Source organism: Equus quagga, chromosome 6 (genome assembly GCF_021613505.1).
Source record: "Equus quagga isolate Etosha38 chromosome 6, UCLA_HA_Equagga_1.0, whole genome shotgun sequence".
NCBI classification, from domain to species: Eukaryota; Metazoa; Chordata; class Mammalia; order Perissodactyla; family Equidae; genus Equus; species Equus quagga.
In genome coordinates this window covers 14,404,259-14,424,531 of record NC_060272.1, presented here as the reverse complement: position 1 = coordinate 14,424,531, position 20,273 = coordinate 14,404,259, and the positions used below count along the sequence as shown (strand labels likewise).

At 39.1% G+C, this 20,273-nt stretch overlaps 1 protein-coding gene across 14 annotated transcripts in view; it reads right to left on the bottom strand.

The window, feature by feature from the left end:
* DOCK9 (dedicator of cytokinesis 9) overlaps positions 1-20,273 on the bottom strand; it is a 273,741-nt gene that overhangs the window by 102,646 nt on the left and 150,822 nt on the right. For all 14 annotated transcript variants that reach the window (XM_046664993.1, XM_046664998.1, XM_046664997.1 and 11 more), the window contains exons 8-13: positions 15,753-15,927; positions 14,727-14,794; positions 4,929-5,003; positions 3,491-3,631; positions 2,962-3,165; positions 2,439-2,561 (exon numbers count right to left, since the gene is read on the bottom strand). In XM_046664993.1, the coding sequence (XP_046520949.1) occupies positions 2,439-2,561; positions 2,962-3,165; positions 3,491-3,631; positions 4,929-5,003; positions 14,727-14,794; positions 15,753-15,927 (786 nt within the window). The remainder of the gene's footprint in view (positions 1-2,438; positions 2,562-2,961; positions 3,166-3,490; positions 3,632-4,928; positions 5,004-14,726; positions 14,795-15,752; positions 15,928-20,273) is intronic.

Sequence of the window (20,273 nt, the reverse complement as noted above, 5' to 3'; positions counted from 1 at the left end):
CTGGGCTCCTCTTTCCCCACCTCAAAAAGGAAGGGCTTGGGGCTCTAATTTTCATTATCCCTTCCAGTTACAAAACATTATGATTCTACTACAGTCATGCTCTGGGTATTGCTGCCTTCGTGAGTGAACTGGAAGACACATCTTGACTGAGACAGATATCAGGAGCTCACCTAGTCCCTCTCTTTCTTCTTCAAGTCAGGTATGTTCACGCAGGGACTTGGGGGTACGCAGGGTAAAATGGTCTACCTTCCTGAAGCGGCAGTTTTACTTAAACATTTTTAGGTAGGAACTATTATTTTTAGCTTCTAACAATAACGACTATGTCATGGAATAAAATGCAAGATTTGCATAAAATTTAAAGCTAAAACACAAGGCTTCAAATAAGCCTCACAGTTCCCTGCAGTGAATGAGAGCTGAGCTCTCAGACTCACCAAGGGTGCAAATGGAACATAATGTATGTGAAAGTCGGAGTGAAAAACTCATTTTTGCCTTTTGGGGTTTTTTTCCCCCTTTTTTTTGCTTTTTTAAAAAATCTATTCTTGGTGGACACCTACAGAGACTTTTCAAAAAAATTTCCTCCAAAACAAAAATTTATTCCAAATGATATTCTAGACCATCTTGAAAAACATGAAGAGACAATTTTCATACACAGAAAAAAATAATCCCTCTGTCTCTGCCAAAACTTCTATTCTAATGTAAGATGGTTGAATCTTAATCCCTGCTTTAATTTAATGCTTTGGAGGTGCAAATGCACAGAATAATGTACACGTGGCTGAGCTTTCCATTCCATAAATAATGAAGGAAGAGCAGACTTCAGCAGATGCTCATTGGACACTGGGAAGGGTAGAGGGTAAAGTCTAGCCCACTGTGATATGTGGTTTTTCCACCAACACGAGCTGCCAAATTTCAAATTGTGCATGTGGCAGGCAGAAGTAGCAAAGTTGGTGCATAAGGGCCTTGGAAATGTGTTGCATACACAGTCAGGAGAATAGATCTTATCTTGGGCTTTCATTGATTATTAATCAAAACATCAAAGAGCTAAAAGAATTTCTCATCCAAGGTTTTACAAACTTGATTTAAAAAATAAAACAGTTTCTCTCCAGAGACCAAATTTCATTTAGTTCTTATCAGCCAGAAAGGCATACTGTTTGAAGTAATGTGCCTGGGTATTATGGGCTTTTCCTTGACTGGGGCTGTAATAAATAATGAAGTCCTACATGCATCAGTGATTTCTGGTGTCCACAGCACTGTCTTGTACATTATCTATTTGATCCTACCACTGTCCCTGAGAGGAAGGTAGTGGTAGGTAGTAACGTTCAACTTCAACTATCGATGGTACATCTGGGGCCCAGAGAGGAGACATGATTTGTCCAAAGTACCCAGGCTAGTTAGGTGCTCGGCACGCAGGTCTCTGACTCCTAGAACCTTAGGACCATCCTGCATCTTGGTGGACACACTTGTGATGTATGGGTGGCTAAAGAGAGGAAGAGAGGAAGCTCTGAATAAGCTCAGTGAACCTCTGGGAGAATCTCTGAGTGTTCCCTCCTACTGCTGACCAGTCCTTGTCAATGTATCAGGGCAAATCTCTCAGAGGACCACTTATAAAAAGTAAAAAAAAAAAAAGAAAGAAAGAAAGAAAGAAATTAACTAAAAATACTGTAAAACTGGCGGGGACAGCACTCAATAGCTTACTCTCTCCAGGAAGCTCAATGTGCTAGAAAGTGACAATCAGGTCTCCTTTGGCCACTATAGCTGTGGGACACAGAGCAGGTAACTAAACCTTTGTATACCTCAGTTTTCGGAAGTATGAAAGATCTTAGACTAGATGACTTCTAATATTCAATATTTCCATGGTATGTCCACACTTAGGTACTCCCCAAGTAACAAATACTATACCAAAGTAAAGAAAATACACCAAACATATGTCTTGTGTGTTTCCCTTTTTCTTTTCTCCCTAAGGTCATACCACCTCTGCCACCATAATCCTGCCCTGCCTAACAAAACACAAATGCACCTGAACCACTGACACTACGGGCCAGATCATCTCCTTGTCTCTAGTCTCATATTCAAGTGTAAACGGACTCAAAAATAACTCCAGAACCCAAAAGACACATCAACAAGTGGAATGAACGCTATTTGAATACATGTGTACTTTGTAATGACAGAGTCTGCTATTAAGCTGGCAATTCCTTTTTAAATTATTCCATGATGTGAGGACAGTCTAACCAAATGAAGCATTTTATGTACACATAGGACAACTTTTCGTTGAAAATCAAATACATTAGGTTAAATATAAGAATAAATCTATGGAGAGGAGTCTACTTGCTTTAGAATATAAATATGGTTTAACTTTGATTTCTTTAAGCATTTCTATTTCAACAGAGAGCTCTTTTTTCTGATTGTTGTTTATCATCACAAAGCATAAAAGTCACCCCTACCTTAGAAGAGTCTGAACTTTTCATGTACGGCTCAGCACCGTGCGTGATGCTCCCCTGAAGCACCTTTTCAATTCTAGCCACAAGAAATATATCAGGATGAGGACACGTGACTGAAAATATTCCCTAGGGAACAAACGATTTTCTTCAGTGAGTAGAATTCACAACTGTGTTAAACAAATCCCAAGAACATTAAAGGTTCTACAGCAGCAAAGAGCGCTCCAACAGTCTAGCTATTAGGAAGCACCCCAGACAAACCAGTTAACTCATCAATAGCTCACCATCGGCCCAAAAGGCTATTTGGTGGAGGAGGCAACTAGCAGAAAGTTTATTAAAAAAAAAATGAGAAATCAAAAACCACTCTTCTCCTTCTCCCAGCTTGCTTTTACTGTCTAATTATATGAGCCATCAATATAATCAACAGTCTCATTTGCCCCAATTGTGCATTACAAAGTCTCACTATGTATTTATATAGCATGTGCAAGATAAGTCTTAGCAGCATAACTCCTGGGCTCCTGCCCCCCACCTGCTTCGGATACTGCATGGCAGCTTCATGAAGGATGTCCTGAAGGGCAGGTGAGCTCTGCCTACCGCCATTCATCAGAGTCGGGGATGTGGTGGCCAGCATCTGCCTCACTGAGAAATGGTTCAGGTCCACGTGGAAATCAGCGGAAATCTTCCGGTTGTATTTTATGTCAAACAGGGATAGAGTAACAAAGAAAGGCTCTACCTGAATAAAACAAAACAATCCAGACCATCACTATGGCTCAAACTGTGGGGAAAAAAGAATGCTGTTATCAAAGAAGAAATTACTAGACCTACTTATGATTGTTGCTATAGATTACTGTTAAAGAGAAACAGCCCCCATCCCCATCCGTTGTCACAAACATCCTGTCCCTACAGGCTAAACAGCCCTCTGCATCCTGACCTAAACACTGCAGCTCCTTGACACCAGGAACTAGGATTTCATGTCCAGACCGAACTGCAACAGGCACATCTGAAACCCCTGAATATTTAAAAGAAAAAAAATCTTTATTTTTAAAAAGGAAAATTACATTTGTAGTGGGTCCTTCTTCATTTTCGGCAACACAGCATTGCAAATTGAAAGATAAATCATTGCACTTGACGAGAATTCTTTTTCCAAACTTCTCTTCAAATGGTTTCACTTCTGGCTCAGCTGATGAGAAGTCAAGCTTCTTTAAAAGAAAATGTAAATATACAAATATATTATGCTCCTATTAAAAAAAGTCCCATAATACACGTATCCTAAGGAAACTGCCTAAAATATGGAAAAGCTATATATACTCATTTACTCACAATGGTGTTACTATTTTATACTAGTTTATAATAATGGTCAAATAAATGATGCCATCTACTCAATAGATGAGTATACAGAGGTTAAAAATTATGGTTATGAACAACCCAAGTGTCCATCAACAGATCAAGGGATAAATAAAATGTGGTATACACACACAATAGAATATTATTCAGCCATAAAAAGGAATGAAATTCTGACACACGTTACAACATGGATGGACCATAAAAACATGCTAAGTGGAACAAACCAGATATAAAAAGACAAATGTTGTATGATTCCACATATATGAGCTTCCTAGAATAGGCAAATTCAGAGACACAGAAAATAGAACAGAGGCTACTAGGAGGTGAGGGGAAGGAAGAAAGGGAAGTTATTGTTTAATGAGTACCGAGTTTCTGTTTGGGATGAAGAAAAACTTCTGGAAATGAATACAACAATAGCTGTACAACAATAGTTGTGAATGTACCTAATCCTACTGAATTGTGCACTTAAAAATGGTTAAAATGGTAAATTTTTGTTATGCATATTTCACCACAATAAACAAATGTCAAAAAGCAAAAAATATTTATATGTGTGGTTATGAAGTCTGTGAAGAAACACAGAAAAATACTTATTATTAAAGTTAAATGGGGAAAAGAAGTTCTACATAAAAGACCACAAATGAAGAAGGGAAAAATACAGGAAGAATACAGCAGAACTGCTGTCCCCTCGGAGCAACCCTCTCTGTGGTCAGCCCTGAATGTCCTTGCTATGCCACGTTTGGGATTCTGTTGGGACACAGATGTGGACCGCACGCACTGCAAGGCTTGTATTTGGGACTGAGCCCGGGCTAACTGGGAAATATTGTGTACTGGGCATCTGCAGTAGTGCTTGCTATTTTCTCATGGTTATTTTACAGTGTAACATATGTTCTTTGTGAACTTAAGAATGTCTTTGGATAAACTGATCACTCTCCCTCAATTTTCAACAATCTACTGAATTATCAAATCCTCACAATAGTAATAGTAAGGTGATGAGATGATAAGTTGTTTTTATTTTTCCTCTTTCCCCTAAATTTCCTGTATTGTTACATTGCTTGTCAATCCAAAATAAACATGCAAATAAATAAATAAACCGACAAACGTTTATCTTTCCTCATGTTACTTTTAAATTTTAAGTATTAAAATAGTTCTTACCTGGGCATCTGGGTCCAAGTAAAAAAGTTTAACTCTGCTTTCACTTTTCAGTTTGATTTCTGCTTCTCTGGCACTCTGATAAGATAACAAAAAATTAAAATTACATTTAAAAAAACCCTATTCTTGGGGCCAGCCCAGTAGAACAGTGGTTAAGTTCACATGTTGCACTTCAGCGGCCTGGGGTTTGCCAGTTTGGATCCCGGGTGCGGACCTACACACCGCTTGTCAAGCCATGCTGTGGCAGGCATCCCACATATAAAGTGGAGGAAGATGGGCATGGATGTTAGGTCAGGGCCAGTCTTCCTCAGCAAAAAGAGGAGGATTGGTGGCAGATGTTAGCTCAGGGCTAATCTTCCTCCAAAAACAAACCCAAAAACCCCTATTCTTACAAAAGTGTTCAAAGATGTTTGAAAGCTGCCCCATCCTGAAGAGCCAGGCTGCCAGACAACTCTGCCCTTATATTGGAGAGTCAACTGTATGCCAGTGAAGAAGGAGAGGCTATCAATTATGCAGCACATAGCATAAGCGCTGTGGGAGAAAAACAAGTCAAGACTTGATCTCTACTCCTATGAAGCTGAAAATCAATTGGAGACTCAAAGCCAACACAAAGAAAGCAGAAGAGAATAACTAAGTATTCCTATCAAGAGAGGCTTCATAAAATAACAGAATAAGAGACAGGCTTTGAATGAAGGAGTAAAATTTAGACAGCAAAAAGAAGGACAACATGAGTATTTCAGGCCGAATGAAAAGGATGCACAGCATGGATAGACACTGAGAGTGGAAATGAACTGAGATGGTAGAAAGGATTTAGGGTCCAGTCTAAGACTGATACAAGCAAAGGAAGAGAAAGGAATATATTTTTAGGTGATGGAATAGAGAAAACTATGGCAGATCTTGAAGGACAGCCATAGGTATTTGTGGCAGGCAAAAGAGGGCATTGCTGATTTATTCAGTCAATATTTATTGAGCACTTATCATATGTCAGGCACTAGTGACACAAACATGAATGATACAAAGTCCCTATCTCTAAGGGACATCTGAAGAGACAGAATATAAACAGGCAATAAGAATGGCGAAAGAAAGCATATGGTACAGTGAGAGGTAACCTGAACTAGGGGGTGGCAGTCAGGAAACAGCTGCCAGAGGAAGGCCCATCTTGAAGGACAAGAATATTTGGGCTCAAAAGGAGAGAAGGACTTCCAGGAGGAGGTATAAAGGTACAAGTCACACCTGAGCAATGACCAAGTCATTCATTACAACTGAATGGTTGGGCATGATGAGAAAAGTAAAAAGAAATGTCTGAGATTTGTATGTTAAAGACTGGAGATTCATTCAGAATCCAAAAAATCCTGCAGTACTTCAAGCAAGGGAATAAAATAACCAGTTCTGCCATTTTAGAAGTATCACTCAGGTAGGGCTGGGGCAATGGATTAAAAAGAAAGACTGAGAGGCCCACATGCTCTCTCCTAGATTATCACAACAGTCTGCCAGTTTTACAGCAGGGCCCATAACAAATCCCACATCCTAGCTTGGGTGGCCTGCTAACTGGTGAATCCATTAACTGAGATAGATAATTCAGGAAGAAGAGCAGACTTGTGGAGAAGATGGCCAAGTGGAGTTTGGAGGTGTATGTGGGATTTCCAACTAGAAACACCTAGTTGACAGCTACGGAGATGGGATCAAGCACAGGGTGGAGAGGAAGGCTGGAATTACAAACCTGGAGAACATCAGCCTGGCGGGATGGAAGTCTTGGGAGTGGATGAGATCTCCTGGGGAAAGTGTGAAAGTCAGTCTGCCCTAACACTGAAGGGGATGGACAGAAGAGAAGACATTGAGGGAATGAGACATATGGTGGCAGAGATGGGGGCTGGAGAAGAAGGGATTTGGGAACAGAAAGGAGAAGAAGCTTCAAAGACATTCACAAGATAGAAGTCATCTCCAACCACATTTCTCACACCTAATATCTCTAAATCTATATCCTGTTCTTCATAGCTGTCACAGCTCTTTCTTACTCTCAATCTCCATGGTTAAGTCTACAGAGTCAGAATAAAAAGTCCTCTCTCATCTGCTCCTTTCCCCAAAGACATTAGTCACATCTCAGGACATGATGGGGCGGTGACAGCCATAGTAGAGAGGGTGTCCTGTCCTCTCTGCTGGTGGCAGAATGAGGTCTATTACTACATATCTAATCATAGCTAATGAGAAATTGAGCGTCATCTTAATTTTCTCAGCCATGAAGTTGCTAAACTAGGTTCTTAGCAATGATCCAAACTCTTTCATGACTATATTTAACCAACGGTCTACGTCTAGCAAGATGAAATGACCACCAGAATACTAAGAAACTGGATTCTAGTTCAGTTGTTAACTGTGTGAACTTGGGCAAGCCAGTTAGCCTCCCTGGACTCTATTTTCATTTCTGAGTAAAAATGTTGAACAAGAATGATGGCTCAAGTCTCTTGCCATAACAAAGCTTATCTTGATGCTATCTACGGGAGTTTTAAGTCTTCTGGAGGTTAAGGGACATTCCTATAAAACATCTGTTCACAGGGGAAAATGTGGCTGAAGCAGGCTCTCTCCACATGGGAGATGGGGCCACTTTTTTACTCCATTTTGCCTATCACCTTTCCTAATTTTTCACATCAAAAGAGCCAAAATATTTGCATGTAGAATCTACTTAACTGAACCCAAAGAATTTGCTTTTTACTTTGTATACCACCCATGACGTTTCTTAACAAAAACATCAGTACTAGGTGCTGCAAGCCACCACCAACAGCAATGCATTCTGCTTCTGAAGTTCTGCTTGAGTCCTTCAACAAAGGCAAACACTGTGATCTCGGACACTGGGGAAGGGCAATGGGTTCTTAATGTAGATGAAATTCCTGGTACCCTTCTGAAAGAAGCTTGTTGTCTCAAGCTGACTGCACTAGGAGATGAGAAATGAATAAAGCAAGAATGGCTGCTATGAGCTCAATATAATTAGAGGACAAACAGGGATGCAGACACATTAAAAGGGAAAAAAAGTCAATGACTAGCCAAAACAGACTCAAAGCATTCTGATATTGCCACTAACATCCAAAGGATATATTCTTCACTAAAGAGACCATCTAATGGGAAACAAGAGGCAACATTAGATGTAAAAATAACCTAAAAGCTTATACTCTCTTACATACATTGACAGCTCTGGTACGAGATAAGATAAAAGGCAAACTCAGCTTCTCCATCCTTCCCAAGGTCTAGGACGCACTAAACAGAGGGGACACCTGATAAACAGTGGCTGAAGGAATTACCAAGTGAAACCTACGTGGTAAGAAACTGTAGCTTGAGAAGGGCATAGCTTTGCCCCAGAGCCAGAGAATAATAAGTATGTGTAAGTATCATAATGATAAAAGCAAATTTATTTATTGATAATAGCCAACTCTCTATGCTACATATTATCCTAAGTGCTGATTTAAATTTCGTACAATCTTAGGATGCAGATACTATTATTATCCCTGCTTAAAAGAGAAGACACTGAGGTTCAATAGTTTGCCCAAGACCTTACAACATTAAATAGAAGCCTGGCATCTAACTGAGGCTGTCTGGCTTCAGAGCTCAACTCTTAACTATTAGACAAGAAAAAAACATAGCTAAAGAATATGAACAGGCAAGTGGGAGAAGAAGAAATACAAATGGCAAATAAATATATGAAAATATGAAAAAACGTCACTACTAAGCAGCAAAATACAAATCAAAGTAGTGAAATACAATTTTTCACTCCTCTGGTGAGGATGTAGAGAAATGGGAATGCGAATCATTACAACCCTTTGGGAAAGTAACCTGGCAACATTTAAAGCATTAAAAACACAATAACTTCTGACTCAAAAATCCCACTTTTGGGAATTTTTCCTACTGCAACAGGACCACAAGCATTTAAGCTGACAAATAGGTCATGACATTTATTGTACACTGTTTGTAGACGCTAAAAACTGAAAACCTAAATGTTCATGAATAGGGAGACAGCTGAATAAAGTATGCAATATTCATATTTGGAATATTATGCAACTATAAAAATGAGTAAACTAGATCGTCTATGGCCCCAGAGGGACATCCCTGAAATATTTTTAAGTGATAGAACAAGTTGCAGAGTAATGTATATATCATGAGCATATTTTCAAAAATAACTAAAAACTCTACATATGTGTGTATATATTTCTACGAGCAATCAGTTTGGTAAAAGATGAATTACAATAGGTTAACAACATCAGTGCTCTCAAGAATGTGGAAATGGAGGATGAAGGGAAAAGATTAACTTTTTTTTATACATCTTTGGATATTTTTACTTATTACAGCAAGCACATTTATATTTTAGTAAAGACAATAAAATAAATTGTTATAACATACACTTCACAATCTAAGGGCCCACAAAAAAAAAACTGTAAAAAAACATTATCCCAAAGACTATGCAGTCAACTACTTTTCAAAGTGAGAGAAAACAGCTGTGCTCTTAAAATAACCTGTGGTCAGTCCATACGGTGGAGGTAGGAAGAAGTGGACTGGCTCTTCCCCAAACCCTGTTGCTGCCGTCCCACCCATAGCCCACCTACTACTTTGGGTTCAGTGTAGAAGAAAATGAGAAGACAATGGAGGAAGAAAACGGACAGTGGCAGAGCCCTTCTCTGTAAAAACTCACATTTGCTCAGGAGTCAAAGAAGAGAATGATTTGTTTAAAACAAAAGCTATTCTCCCCACTCCTGCAAACCCTATGTTTAGTCACTAACGACACACCCTGACAATGTTTCCTTCTTTGTCTTAAGAAGCAGTTATGGACCAAACACTCAAGAGTTTCGAGAAGGACTACTGTAAGCTTTATGCATACTCAGTGTCTTGAGTTTATCTCTGAGCAGGCAAAACAATCAAAATGCGAAGACTATCACCAATAGCATCTTATTTTGAGGATAAGTTATCAAAAAAATATTGTGTTGATTGTTAGGTCATTTAAACAGAACGGATTGGAATAGGAAGACTTAGCAAAATCCTTTGAGGCCAGGATATATGCTTTTTAATTTAAAGAGCTGTCATGATTTGTTTCCACTACTTCCAAGATATCTAACTCCCTGGGACGATCATCTCATCCTCTGTGTCACAAAACTATAATAAAGCATTTTAGAACAAGGAGGCCCAAGAAATAGAATGCCAGCTGACCTCACAAACACAACCCTAGCCAATTCCTTTGTATCATAATACAGTAACAGAGATTTCTGGATTAGGATATAGGGAAGGAAGCATCTATTACAGGCTTAGTTTTAAAAAAATCAAAAAAGGCATCTGTGAAACTGGGTTCCAACAAGTACTGGTGAGCTTGGCCCCCTGGCTCTTCCTCCTCCTCATACTCTGAGACATCATACTTTATCCTTTCAACTGCGGAAGATTTACCTAGAAAGATAAGTTCATTTGCTAAAAAGAAGTTATAAGCTAACAGGATGTGAGCAATTTTGGATTAACATGAAACAATGCTTCTCTTTCAGAATCACATGAGGAGACCAAATTAAGGTGAGTTGCTGTTCTTTGAGTACAAAAAAAGCTCAAAAACAGAAAAGCTGTGGAGGAAAATATAGGCAGAAGCACGAGGGTTTTCTTCATACTATCTTTACACAAGGAGGTGATACATATATCCCAATGTCACCTAAGATAAATGTAACCAGAGAAGGAAATTATTAAATAAATAGTAATCAGGTTTACAACCTGATCATATTACCCCTTGACTTTGCGGGGAAGAAACCAATTAACTAACTTTAAAGTTTGTGTATTTAATAAAAATGCTTATAAGACTGTACTCTGATACTATAAATGCTGTTAAATTTACAACAAATAATATGTTTGGTTCCATATTAGACAATAGCAGGAAAGGAAGAAGTTTTAGGGTAGATACAGCATGTCCCCTAATAAGAAAACAATAAAGATGTTCGGTACTAAATGTACAAACAACATAAGGGCCAAGAATAAACAAAATATTCTGAAAACCTAAATCTGAATTGCCCCTACCATATGTAAGGGCCCCTCCACTATATTCCAGAACGAAACAGTGGTTATTTTTGTACTAAAACAACTTCCTGTCGCTCATATCCTGTTTGGTTATGTCTCAGTCACAGTGGAAAACAAAAGCTAGGGAAACAGGATGAATGAAGCAGAAGAAGGAGTTGACCAGAGGAAAGCCTGCCATTAAATTACATCTTCAACTACCTTCTGCCTGCCCCCATTGTTCTAGTCCTTTCTCTGCCATCTTACCTAACTGTGGCCTGATCTCCCTTTGGACCCTTTCTTACACCTTCCTTCCCTGGTCCTGACCTCATTACCTCTTCATCCCCTGTCTAAACTCCCCTCCCTGCACAGCTGTGTGCCTCCAGCCTCTCTCCTGCTCCCCCTCCCACTTTCTACTTCAATCTCAGATTCTGCAACAATGGAGTCCGTTCTTTCTAAAAACAGGATGACCAGTTATCAGTCAACTTCTCTGCTGTCTTAACAGGTACAAATGATCCCCACCTCAGATATACTGTAGGGGGTTATAAACAGCCAAAAATACACTCACACTAAGGTCGCTGGATTCTGAAGGGGCTGAGAGCCAGGCACAATGGTGCGCGGGCTCCTTCCACTGCACAGCACTGAGTAGGCCAAGACACCTGCCCCCTCCAGGTGTGATGGGAGTATGTTGAGTGAATGACAATACATCTTAATTTTCTTTATTCTTTTTCTTTTTCCCTTTGAAAAATTATCTTCTGCCTTTTTGTAAAATATTTTTATTCATGAATAAAAATATTTTTAGAACACTTGAGAGCTGGGGGAAGAGAATGACAGTTAACCTCTTACAATGCTGCATTTTTCACGCTTGGACCATGATCCACAGTAAGAAATATGCTTACATCACTACTCAATACACACACACACACTATATGTATAGTTTTTTTAAAAAAATAATACCTATCATTATTAAGGGCAATGTACTTTAATATTCTCCATTCAGTTCTATGTCATTTATTTTTTTAAAAAATCTGGGTCACATAATGTTGAGCTAAAGAAGCCTGACACAAAGAGTACGTACTGTATGATTCCATTTATAGGCAGGTCTAGAATAGTCAAAACTAATCTACAATGAGGTAGAGGTAAAAATAATAGAAGTATCAGCTAGGGGGGGAGTACAAAGCAGTCTGCTGGGATGCTGGAAACGTTCTATATATTGATCTGGGTGGTGGTTGTGCGCTCTACAAATGCGAAATCCAGCAAGCTGGGGCCGGCCGGGTGGTGCAGCGGTTGGGTTCGCACGTTCCGCTTCTCAGCGGCCCAGGGTTCGCCGGTTCGGATCCCGGGTGCGGACGTGGCGCCGCTTGGCACGTCGTGCTGTGGTAGGTGTCCCATGTATGGGGTGGAGGAACATGGGCACGGATGTTGGCTCCGGCAGGGCTTCCCCAGCAAAAAAGAGGAGGACTGGCAGTAGTTAGCTCAGGGCTAATCTTCCTCAAAAACAAACAAAAAAAGAAATCCAGCAAGCTGTACAATTAGTACTTGGGCATTTTATTCTATGTAAGTTGTACTTCAATAAAAAAAGAATAAAAAATTAAAACAAAACAAAAAACAAGTAAAAATAGGGGTTAAAACCAATTAAATTGATGTTACCAACTAAAATAGTTTCAGCTAACTTGGTTGTTACCCAGTTTGAAAATAGCTCTAAACATGTTATATACATATTTTTAAAATAAATATATTATTTAAATATATATATATTTTAATCTCCTAGTCTTAGGATCAAGGTATACTGAATTATGCTGGCCAAGTAGTGGTAAGCAGTGAGAGAAGAAAGGAGGGCACAACTCCTGCTTGTCTTCACAAGAAAAAATACAGATTTCTAATTAATCAACATTAGGCTCAAATAATATGAGTCTTCTCCTAGGTATCCATTATGTTCACCCAGGAAGTGTAGACAGTTACTTTCTGAATTTTCCATTGTACTGCATATATTATCTGCTTCTACAAACACAACAGGTTCAAACATTTTGCTTTGAGAAATTATGAATCCCTAAATATTCAGAAACAAAAAAGCAAATCTCAATGCAAAATATGTTACACAGAAGTTCATAACACGAAAATGCAAAAACACAAGCCAAAACTGTCCCAGCCTAGAAAGAAGTTACAATGGTAGCACTAAAATTGGCTTTAATGGGCAGGTGCTAAAAAGATACTGTGGTAACAGTCAAATCCTGAAGGAAAACAATACTCTAATGTCCTAGCCAGGGAGGGAGATTTATGTTTTAGAACAGCCATGTTGTCTTAAACTAAAGGTCAATGCTGAATGCTCGTCTATTTATAATCATATACAGATAAACCATGTGTTCTATTACAGTGTTCAAGATGTGGGTATGTAAGGTTTCTATTTCACTGTATTCGCAAAAAAAAGAACAGAAAGGCAGTAACAGAGGAAGAATATAAAGGGCCAGAGAAGACAAAGATATTTCTCTTACTTAAAAAAGAATCATTCATAGATGCATACAAGGAGACAAGTACAAGGATATTCATTGTAGCATTGTTTGTAATAGAAAAAAACTGAAATAATAGAACAGCTAAAATAAAATGCTTACACAATGCAATAAAAGGGATGAGCTAGATATATATACCAACTTGGATGGATCTCAAAAACGAAAATGAATTAAAAAATAAAAGCAAGAGCAGAATAATACATCAGCATTTACATAACATTTTTAAACATAAAAAATAACACCATATGTATCATTATGACAGATATACTGGTAAAGATATAAAAATTAAGTAGAAGTAATCCTGGAAAGGGGCTGGCCCCGTGGCCGAGGGGTTAAGTTTGTGCGCTCTGCTGCAGGCAGCCCAGTGTTTTGTTGGTTCGAATCCTGGGTGCGGACACGGCACTGCTCATCAAACCACGCTGAGGCAGCGTCCCACATGCCACAACTAGAAGGACCCACAACGAAGAATATACAACTATGTACCGGGGGGCTTTGGGGAGAAAAAGGAAAAAAATAAAATCTTTAAAAAAAAAAAAAGAAGTAATCCCGGAAAACTCATAATAGTGGTTGTCTCTGGTTGAGGTTGCAGGGGCAGAAGGGAATGCAGTAAGGATGGTGTTTAAAAAGAACTTCAACCACAACTGGCATATTATTTCTTTAAAAATATGGAAGATAAAAAGACAATACAGTAACAGGTGTTGAATCTAGGTGGTGGAAATATGGTTGTTTTGATCTTCTTTGTGCTTTTCAGTAACTTTTAAGTTTCTCAAAATGATAAAAAACAGGTATAACTTTTTTTTTCCATTCAGAGTGACCCTGGAACAATTTATATAACTCTCAGGCAACCCCTCTCCGGTTTAGTGGCAAGATTACCACAATCCATCATCTTTGGAATTGTGTCTATTAACTTGAATAAGGGGGAGCATATGTGTGAACAGAGTGAGTACCATGTTACTATAGGAACATTTACCTGTGCATTTTGGTTATTTCTTCAATACTTGCAATGCGGTATTGAATGTTATGGAGGGAAAAGTAAAGAATAATAATAAGGGAATACTTTTAAGGCACTTTCTGGAAAACACACTGAAATCCAACTCAGGTCAGTAATGTATTTCACCTCACCTCAAATTCAGGTCAGAAAACAGAGAGCAGTAACTACAGCATCATTACAATGATTTACTACAACATAATCGTTCATCATTTCAACAGATTCCATCCTGGACAAACTCATGAAATGAGAAATACTTCAATATCATTCATTCTATAAAGAGCAGAAAATTTAAGATGATGTTACCTTGGCAAGTTCAGGCAGATAGCTATCTAAACCGGAACCAGAACCTTCCAATTTACTCTGTTCATCATCTAAAATGGAAACACAGATTACCTAAGTCACTAGTAAATTGAACATATTTTATTTAAAACAGGAGGCAGAAGGTCGTTTCTCTTATGTGCCTCCAAATGCAGTGGTTTTCAACTCTGGATGCCCACTAGAAACACTTCAGAGGTTTTAAAAAGTGATACCCAGGCCCAGTGGTGAGAGCTAAACATTTAATGGCTGGTATAGCACGGACACTGTCTAATTAGGACTGAACTAGCTATGAACACCAGCCCACACGGTCACTCAACAGACCCACTAAAAGTCAGGCCTGCCCAGCTCCACCCCAGGTCAAGTAAACCAGAATCTCTGGTGGGACAAAGGAAAGAGTATTTTTTAAAAGTTCCCAGGCCCTTCTGAGGCACAGCTACAGTTGAGAATCACCTGTTTAAGGTCTTGGGAAAAAAACATGAATTTTCAAGAACACAGCCAGATTTTTTCCACCAATTTAATCTGAGGCTTCTGCCCACCCTAAATTTGTCATGAAAATTCCAAAGGATATGATTAATGATAACCAACTATAAACAGTATTTTAAGTGCTGACTCTATGCCAGGTTCTTGAAATACGTTATCTTATTTAATCTTCCCATTGACCAGCAAGTTTCATTTTTATTCTCAATTTACAGGTGAGTAAACCAAGGTTCAGAAAATGTAAATAGCTTGCCCAAGGTCTCACAGCTGAAAAATGGAATTGCTGGGACTCAGTCTTCCTTTCTGCCCCCAAAGCTGTGGTTCTTCCCATTGAACGATTTCCTTTTAAAAATGATGTCAGGGTAGTGAATTTTAACGTGACAAAACCTTTGCTGACAGGATATCTGTAAAGAGCTCACATCTGTCCCATTTCTCACATACCTGTGTAACATATATGTCTACTTCCTATGTCCTCGGGCAAAGGTAAAGATGCCCGCAGAGTGTGTGTACCTGGAGAAAGCTGGGCCTACTTACCTTCATGAGAATCTCCATTTCGCTTTTCTTGCATTGCAGCTTCAAAGTTGAGCTGGAGAATCTTGTTTAGAATTGTGATCCATTCTTCCATTTCCACTTCACTGTCTGCTGCCAAAAGATAACTACTTTTGTCCTGCATCTTGAGCTCAAAAGCAAAACGCCTGACTTTGTTGTTCTGAAATGGGAAAAGGGTAAAGAGACACATTTTAAAAGAACTAGATGGCTTTAAGAAAAATTCTCTTTATTATTTGCTGATGGGTGCTATCTCACTGGCATTTTGGGCGAAGAAATCTAAAAAGTGCAAGCCCCTCCCCCATAAACTCCCATCACTATCCACCTTCCCTACTTTTTCTCCACAGCTTTATTTTCCCATCTGACACATTACATCTTTACATATTTATCTCACTTGTTGTCTGTCCCCTCAAATGGAAGGGAAGCTCCTCAGGGCAGAGATTTCTTTTGTTCAATGCTACATCCCTATTTCCAGAACACTGCCTGGCACATAACAGGCTCTTGAAAAAAAATATTTGTTGAATGAATGAAATTTCATTGAAAATTTTCAATTCCTCTATTTTTTTTTTAACGAAGCTGTGTGGTGTCACATTTTAAAAAGCAAATCATTATCTAGCAATATGTTTGACTTCCTTATCTGGAACTTTCTCATCATCTATGAGTCCCAAAAGATATTTGGACACCATGTCTGCAACCTTCCCTCGTGCCTCTGGTTTTTATGCCTGTGATAGGGCGTCTGGCTCACAGCACAAAACCAGCAGTCCACACGCATTAAATGACAGAGGACAAATGAGCCCTAGACCAGGGTTTCTCAGCCTCAGCACTACTGACATTTGAGGTTAATAACTCTTTGTTGTGGGTGCTGTGCTGTGCTTTGGAGGATGTTTAGCAGCATCCCTGGCCTTACCTGCTAGACGTGAGTAGCATACCCCAAGTTGTGAAGATCAAAACGTGTCTCCAGATATTACCAAATGTCCTCTGGTGAGCAAAATCCCCCCCAGAATGTTATATCACAAGCTGTCACCAACCTGTCGAAGGGACAGCAGAGACCTTATCTGCTAAAATTCTAGCTGGATAGCGGCAGTCCCTGAGGGGGCTCCTCAGGGTGGGTCTCAGGGACAGGGTGACCCTCCCAAAGGCATCTCTATGTTCTTTGCAGTGCAGTTCTCAGAAACACGAAGGAGAGTGCGGCTCCGGGCAAAGCCACACAAACTACCGTGCACAGACTGCCTGCTGTGGGCTCTGTAATTGCCACCTTGGACCTCACTTAAACTTCACTTCAAGGCAAGAATCAGAGGAGTCAAAAGGCTGGATATGAAATGAGTTTTCTCTCTCCCACACTCCTCACATACTCACGATTATGAAAATAAAAAGTTAAAAAGTAGGGGAAACATAAGGCGTTGAATCTAAGTCATTCCTCTTTCTGAGCCTGAGTTTACTTATCTGCAAAATAAGTGTAATAAACTTCAAGTTTCTAAAATACTTTCAGGCCCCAAGAATCTAAACTGGATTTTTTCAGATTCATTTAAAAATGTTAGCTTAGGCATGTCTTTGAACCCATAGCATTCATCAATTAATTTTTTTTTACAATGTCCCAATGCAATTTAAAAGAAAACCCATTTAAACCACAATTTTTGGCACTTAGCTTACAAAGAGACACCAAAAAAACAAATTATTTTAAATTTTTGAAGCCCTACATACAATTCATTAAGTGTTAAACACCATCAGCCACATCTGCAAGAAGAATATAAAGGAAGAGATGTCCATTAAAGTCAGAACCTTAGATTCTGAAACTTATTCCAGGGACTAAATAACAGCAGGGATGCTGTACTTATAAATCATCTACACACCATGCCGAAGACAGGCAACAAAACTAATTACTTCCTACTTTCAAAATGAGGTTGTCAAATACATTTAGTTTTGCTTTAAATGTTTTTTTAAAGTCAACGCCAGAAAATTCAACTAAAAAGTAACTTAAAATGTCTCTCAGCTTAAGAATACAAATGAAACTCCTACTTGGGAATCCCACACAGAAGTTAATTCACTGTCATTGATAATTCTCTCCAGTACTCCTTACTTTACACTATGAATAAACATACTTTGATATAATTTGGTTTCTACCATGGCAGCTTATAGCTGACGTTGGGTTACTAGCTGAGAGACATCATGCGTCTATTGGCTGTTGATGCAAAAATAATTTTCAGTGAATATTACATAGTGCTATAGTCTTGATCTAGGGCTCAAATATACTTTCATGTATTCTCCCTTTTTTTTTTTTTTTTTGTTTTTGGTCCTGCACAGTTCTTTTCATTTTTTAATTAGTTACTGATAATTAAAAATACCAAGATTTAACTAAATTTTGAATTTCTGGCTTTCTTGAAAACCCAGATGATCTGGCAACCCTGAGCTGGTAGTTTCACCTGGCAGCATCAGTTACAACTGAGAGGCAGCTGCCTGCTTTAAACAGGACCACCTGTGCTCCAGGTTGTCACAGTCCCCAGTATTCCCTATTGCTTGACACCCAGGCCTCTTCTTTCACTTAATTTATCTGCTTGACCCCTGTAGATATCTGAGTTTGGAACCCTAACTTCCAGTTCTTGTCATGATAAAGTAACAGGGTTTGGACTTACTCTTCCAACATAATTACTAGAAAACTGGACAAAATAGATGAAACAACTGTTTCCAGACATTTGACAAAAGGTGAGGCAGGCTTGTGATCCCTGATAGGAGGTATACAAATGAGGGGAGCCCTACTATCACCTCAGCTTTCTGCCTGGAGGCTATATCTGGATGGGGGCACAGGAAGGAGAACCCAAACAGAGTCCTGCAGACTTGCTGAGTTGAAGACCAACTCCTGACGGGAGTTCAGGAAGAACAACGTGGCCTGAATGTGCAGGATAGAGTTTCCAGAATGAGAACTCGGAGGTAAAGAAATCCAAACTCAGTAAAAATTCAGTCATTCATTCATTATATGTATATTTTTATTTGTATGTTATACTTTAACAAAAAAGTTTACCAAAAAAATCAAAATCAAGACACAATAAACTAAATTTCAGGTTACTAGAGATCAAGAGAAGATCAAGAAGAATAGAGCATAAGACTAACATCAGACTCCAAAATAACACTAGCATCTAAAAGATAATGAAATGTCTTCAAATTCTACAGTAAATTTCACCTTGGATTTCTACATCCAGCCAAATTATCTATCAAGTGTGAATGCCAAAAGAAAGATATTTGCAGATATGCTAACTCTCAAAAAACTAACATCTTAACACACGATTTCTCAGGATGCTCCTAGAGGATGTGCTCCCCCAAAACAAGAAAGTAAAACAAGAAAGACACAGGATCCTGGAAATGGAATCCAACATAGGGAGGAAGGAAAAGGGAATTTCCAGCATGGCAGCTATGCAGAGGCTGAGAAAGCAATTAGTCCAGGTTAGACAGGAAGCGGGGTTGCAGTAGCTAAAATGCCATCTACCATCAGATAATGTCCACAGTTGATGAATAAAGAGCAGCAATCACTCATAATCTAGCAATATGGAGGCAAATTCCAGAAAAAAGAGTGGAAAGAGTTGAAAATGATCATTTCAGGGGAGTGGGTGAAGTGGGGGTAATGCAGGCAGGTATGTGCCTGTAGTGCTGTCTTTCCACAGTCTGACTAGTTAAACGAGATGAATGTATTACCTGGATGAAAAAGCAATTTAATTTTAAATAAACATGTGAACATGCGGAGGTCAAACCAGAGAGCTACATGTCTAACCTTAATCACGCTGGCCCCACAGAACAACCTTTCTTATAGAACCGAGCTTTGGGCCATGTCAGCAGCCAACACTGAGTCATTTTAAGGAAGAATTCTCTGATAATGGTGACTCTATCTATTGTGAGGAGTTGTCAGGGAGATTTTCATTAATCACACAGTGCCCTCTGTATGAGGGCCCCCAAGAGAAATGCCTGAATGATCTTCATTCTGAGATTACTCGGGCAGCTTCTGACTAATTGGATTGTCTGTAACCATGTGTACTGTGCGACTGAACGGGTCTCCAAGCTAGAAAGCGTGGAGCTGTTTCTCACTCACCCACAGCAGTCTTTAAAACATATGCTTTTTTCTTAGCTTAATTCTACTTCATCTCCTCCCTACCCTGACTCCTTGTTCACCTCTCTGCTTTAAAACCCACATTAAATTTATGCTATCCTGTGTTTTATGTATCCTTGTAAGTTGCTGCTTTAGATCTCCCAGGAAAATGGCAGGGGAGTGGGTAAATGGGAGGATGGATGGCTGGATGGATAGATGACAGACAGATGGGGAAACTGGCAACTTGTTTTCAAAGACAATTCTGTAAAGTACGGAAGGACGCACATCAAACTGGTAAGAGCAGCTCTTTGGGAAAAGGAGTGATGGGGGTCAACAAGGACTTCCACATTATCTGAATTGTCTGATTTTTTATAATACGTATACACTCATGTATTATGTATAATTCAAAACCATTTTAAAGAATAACTCTACAACTG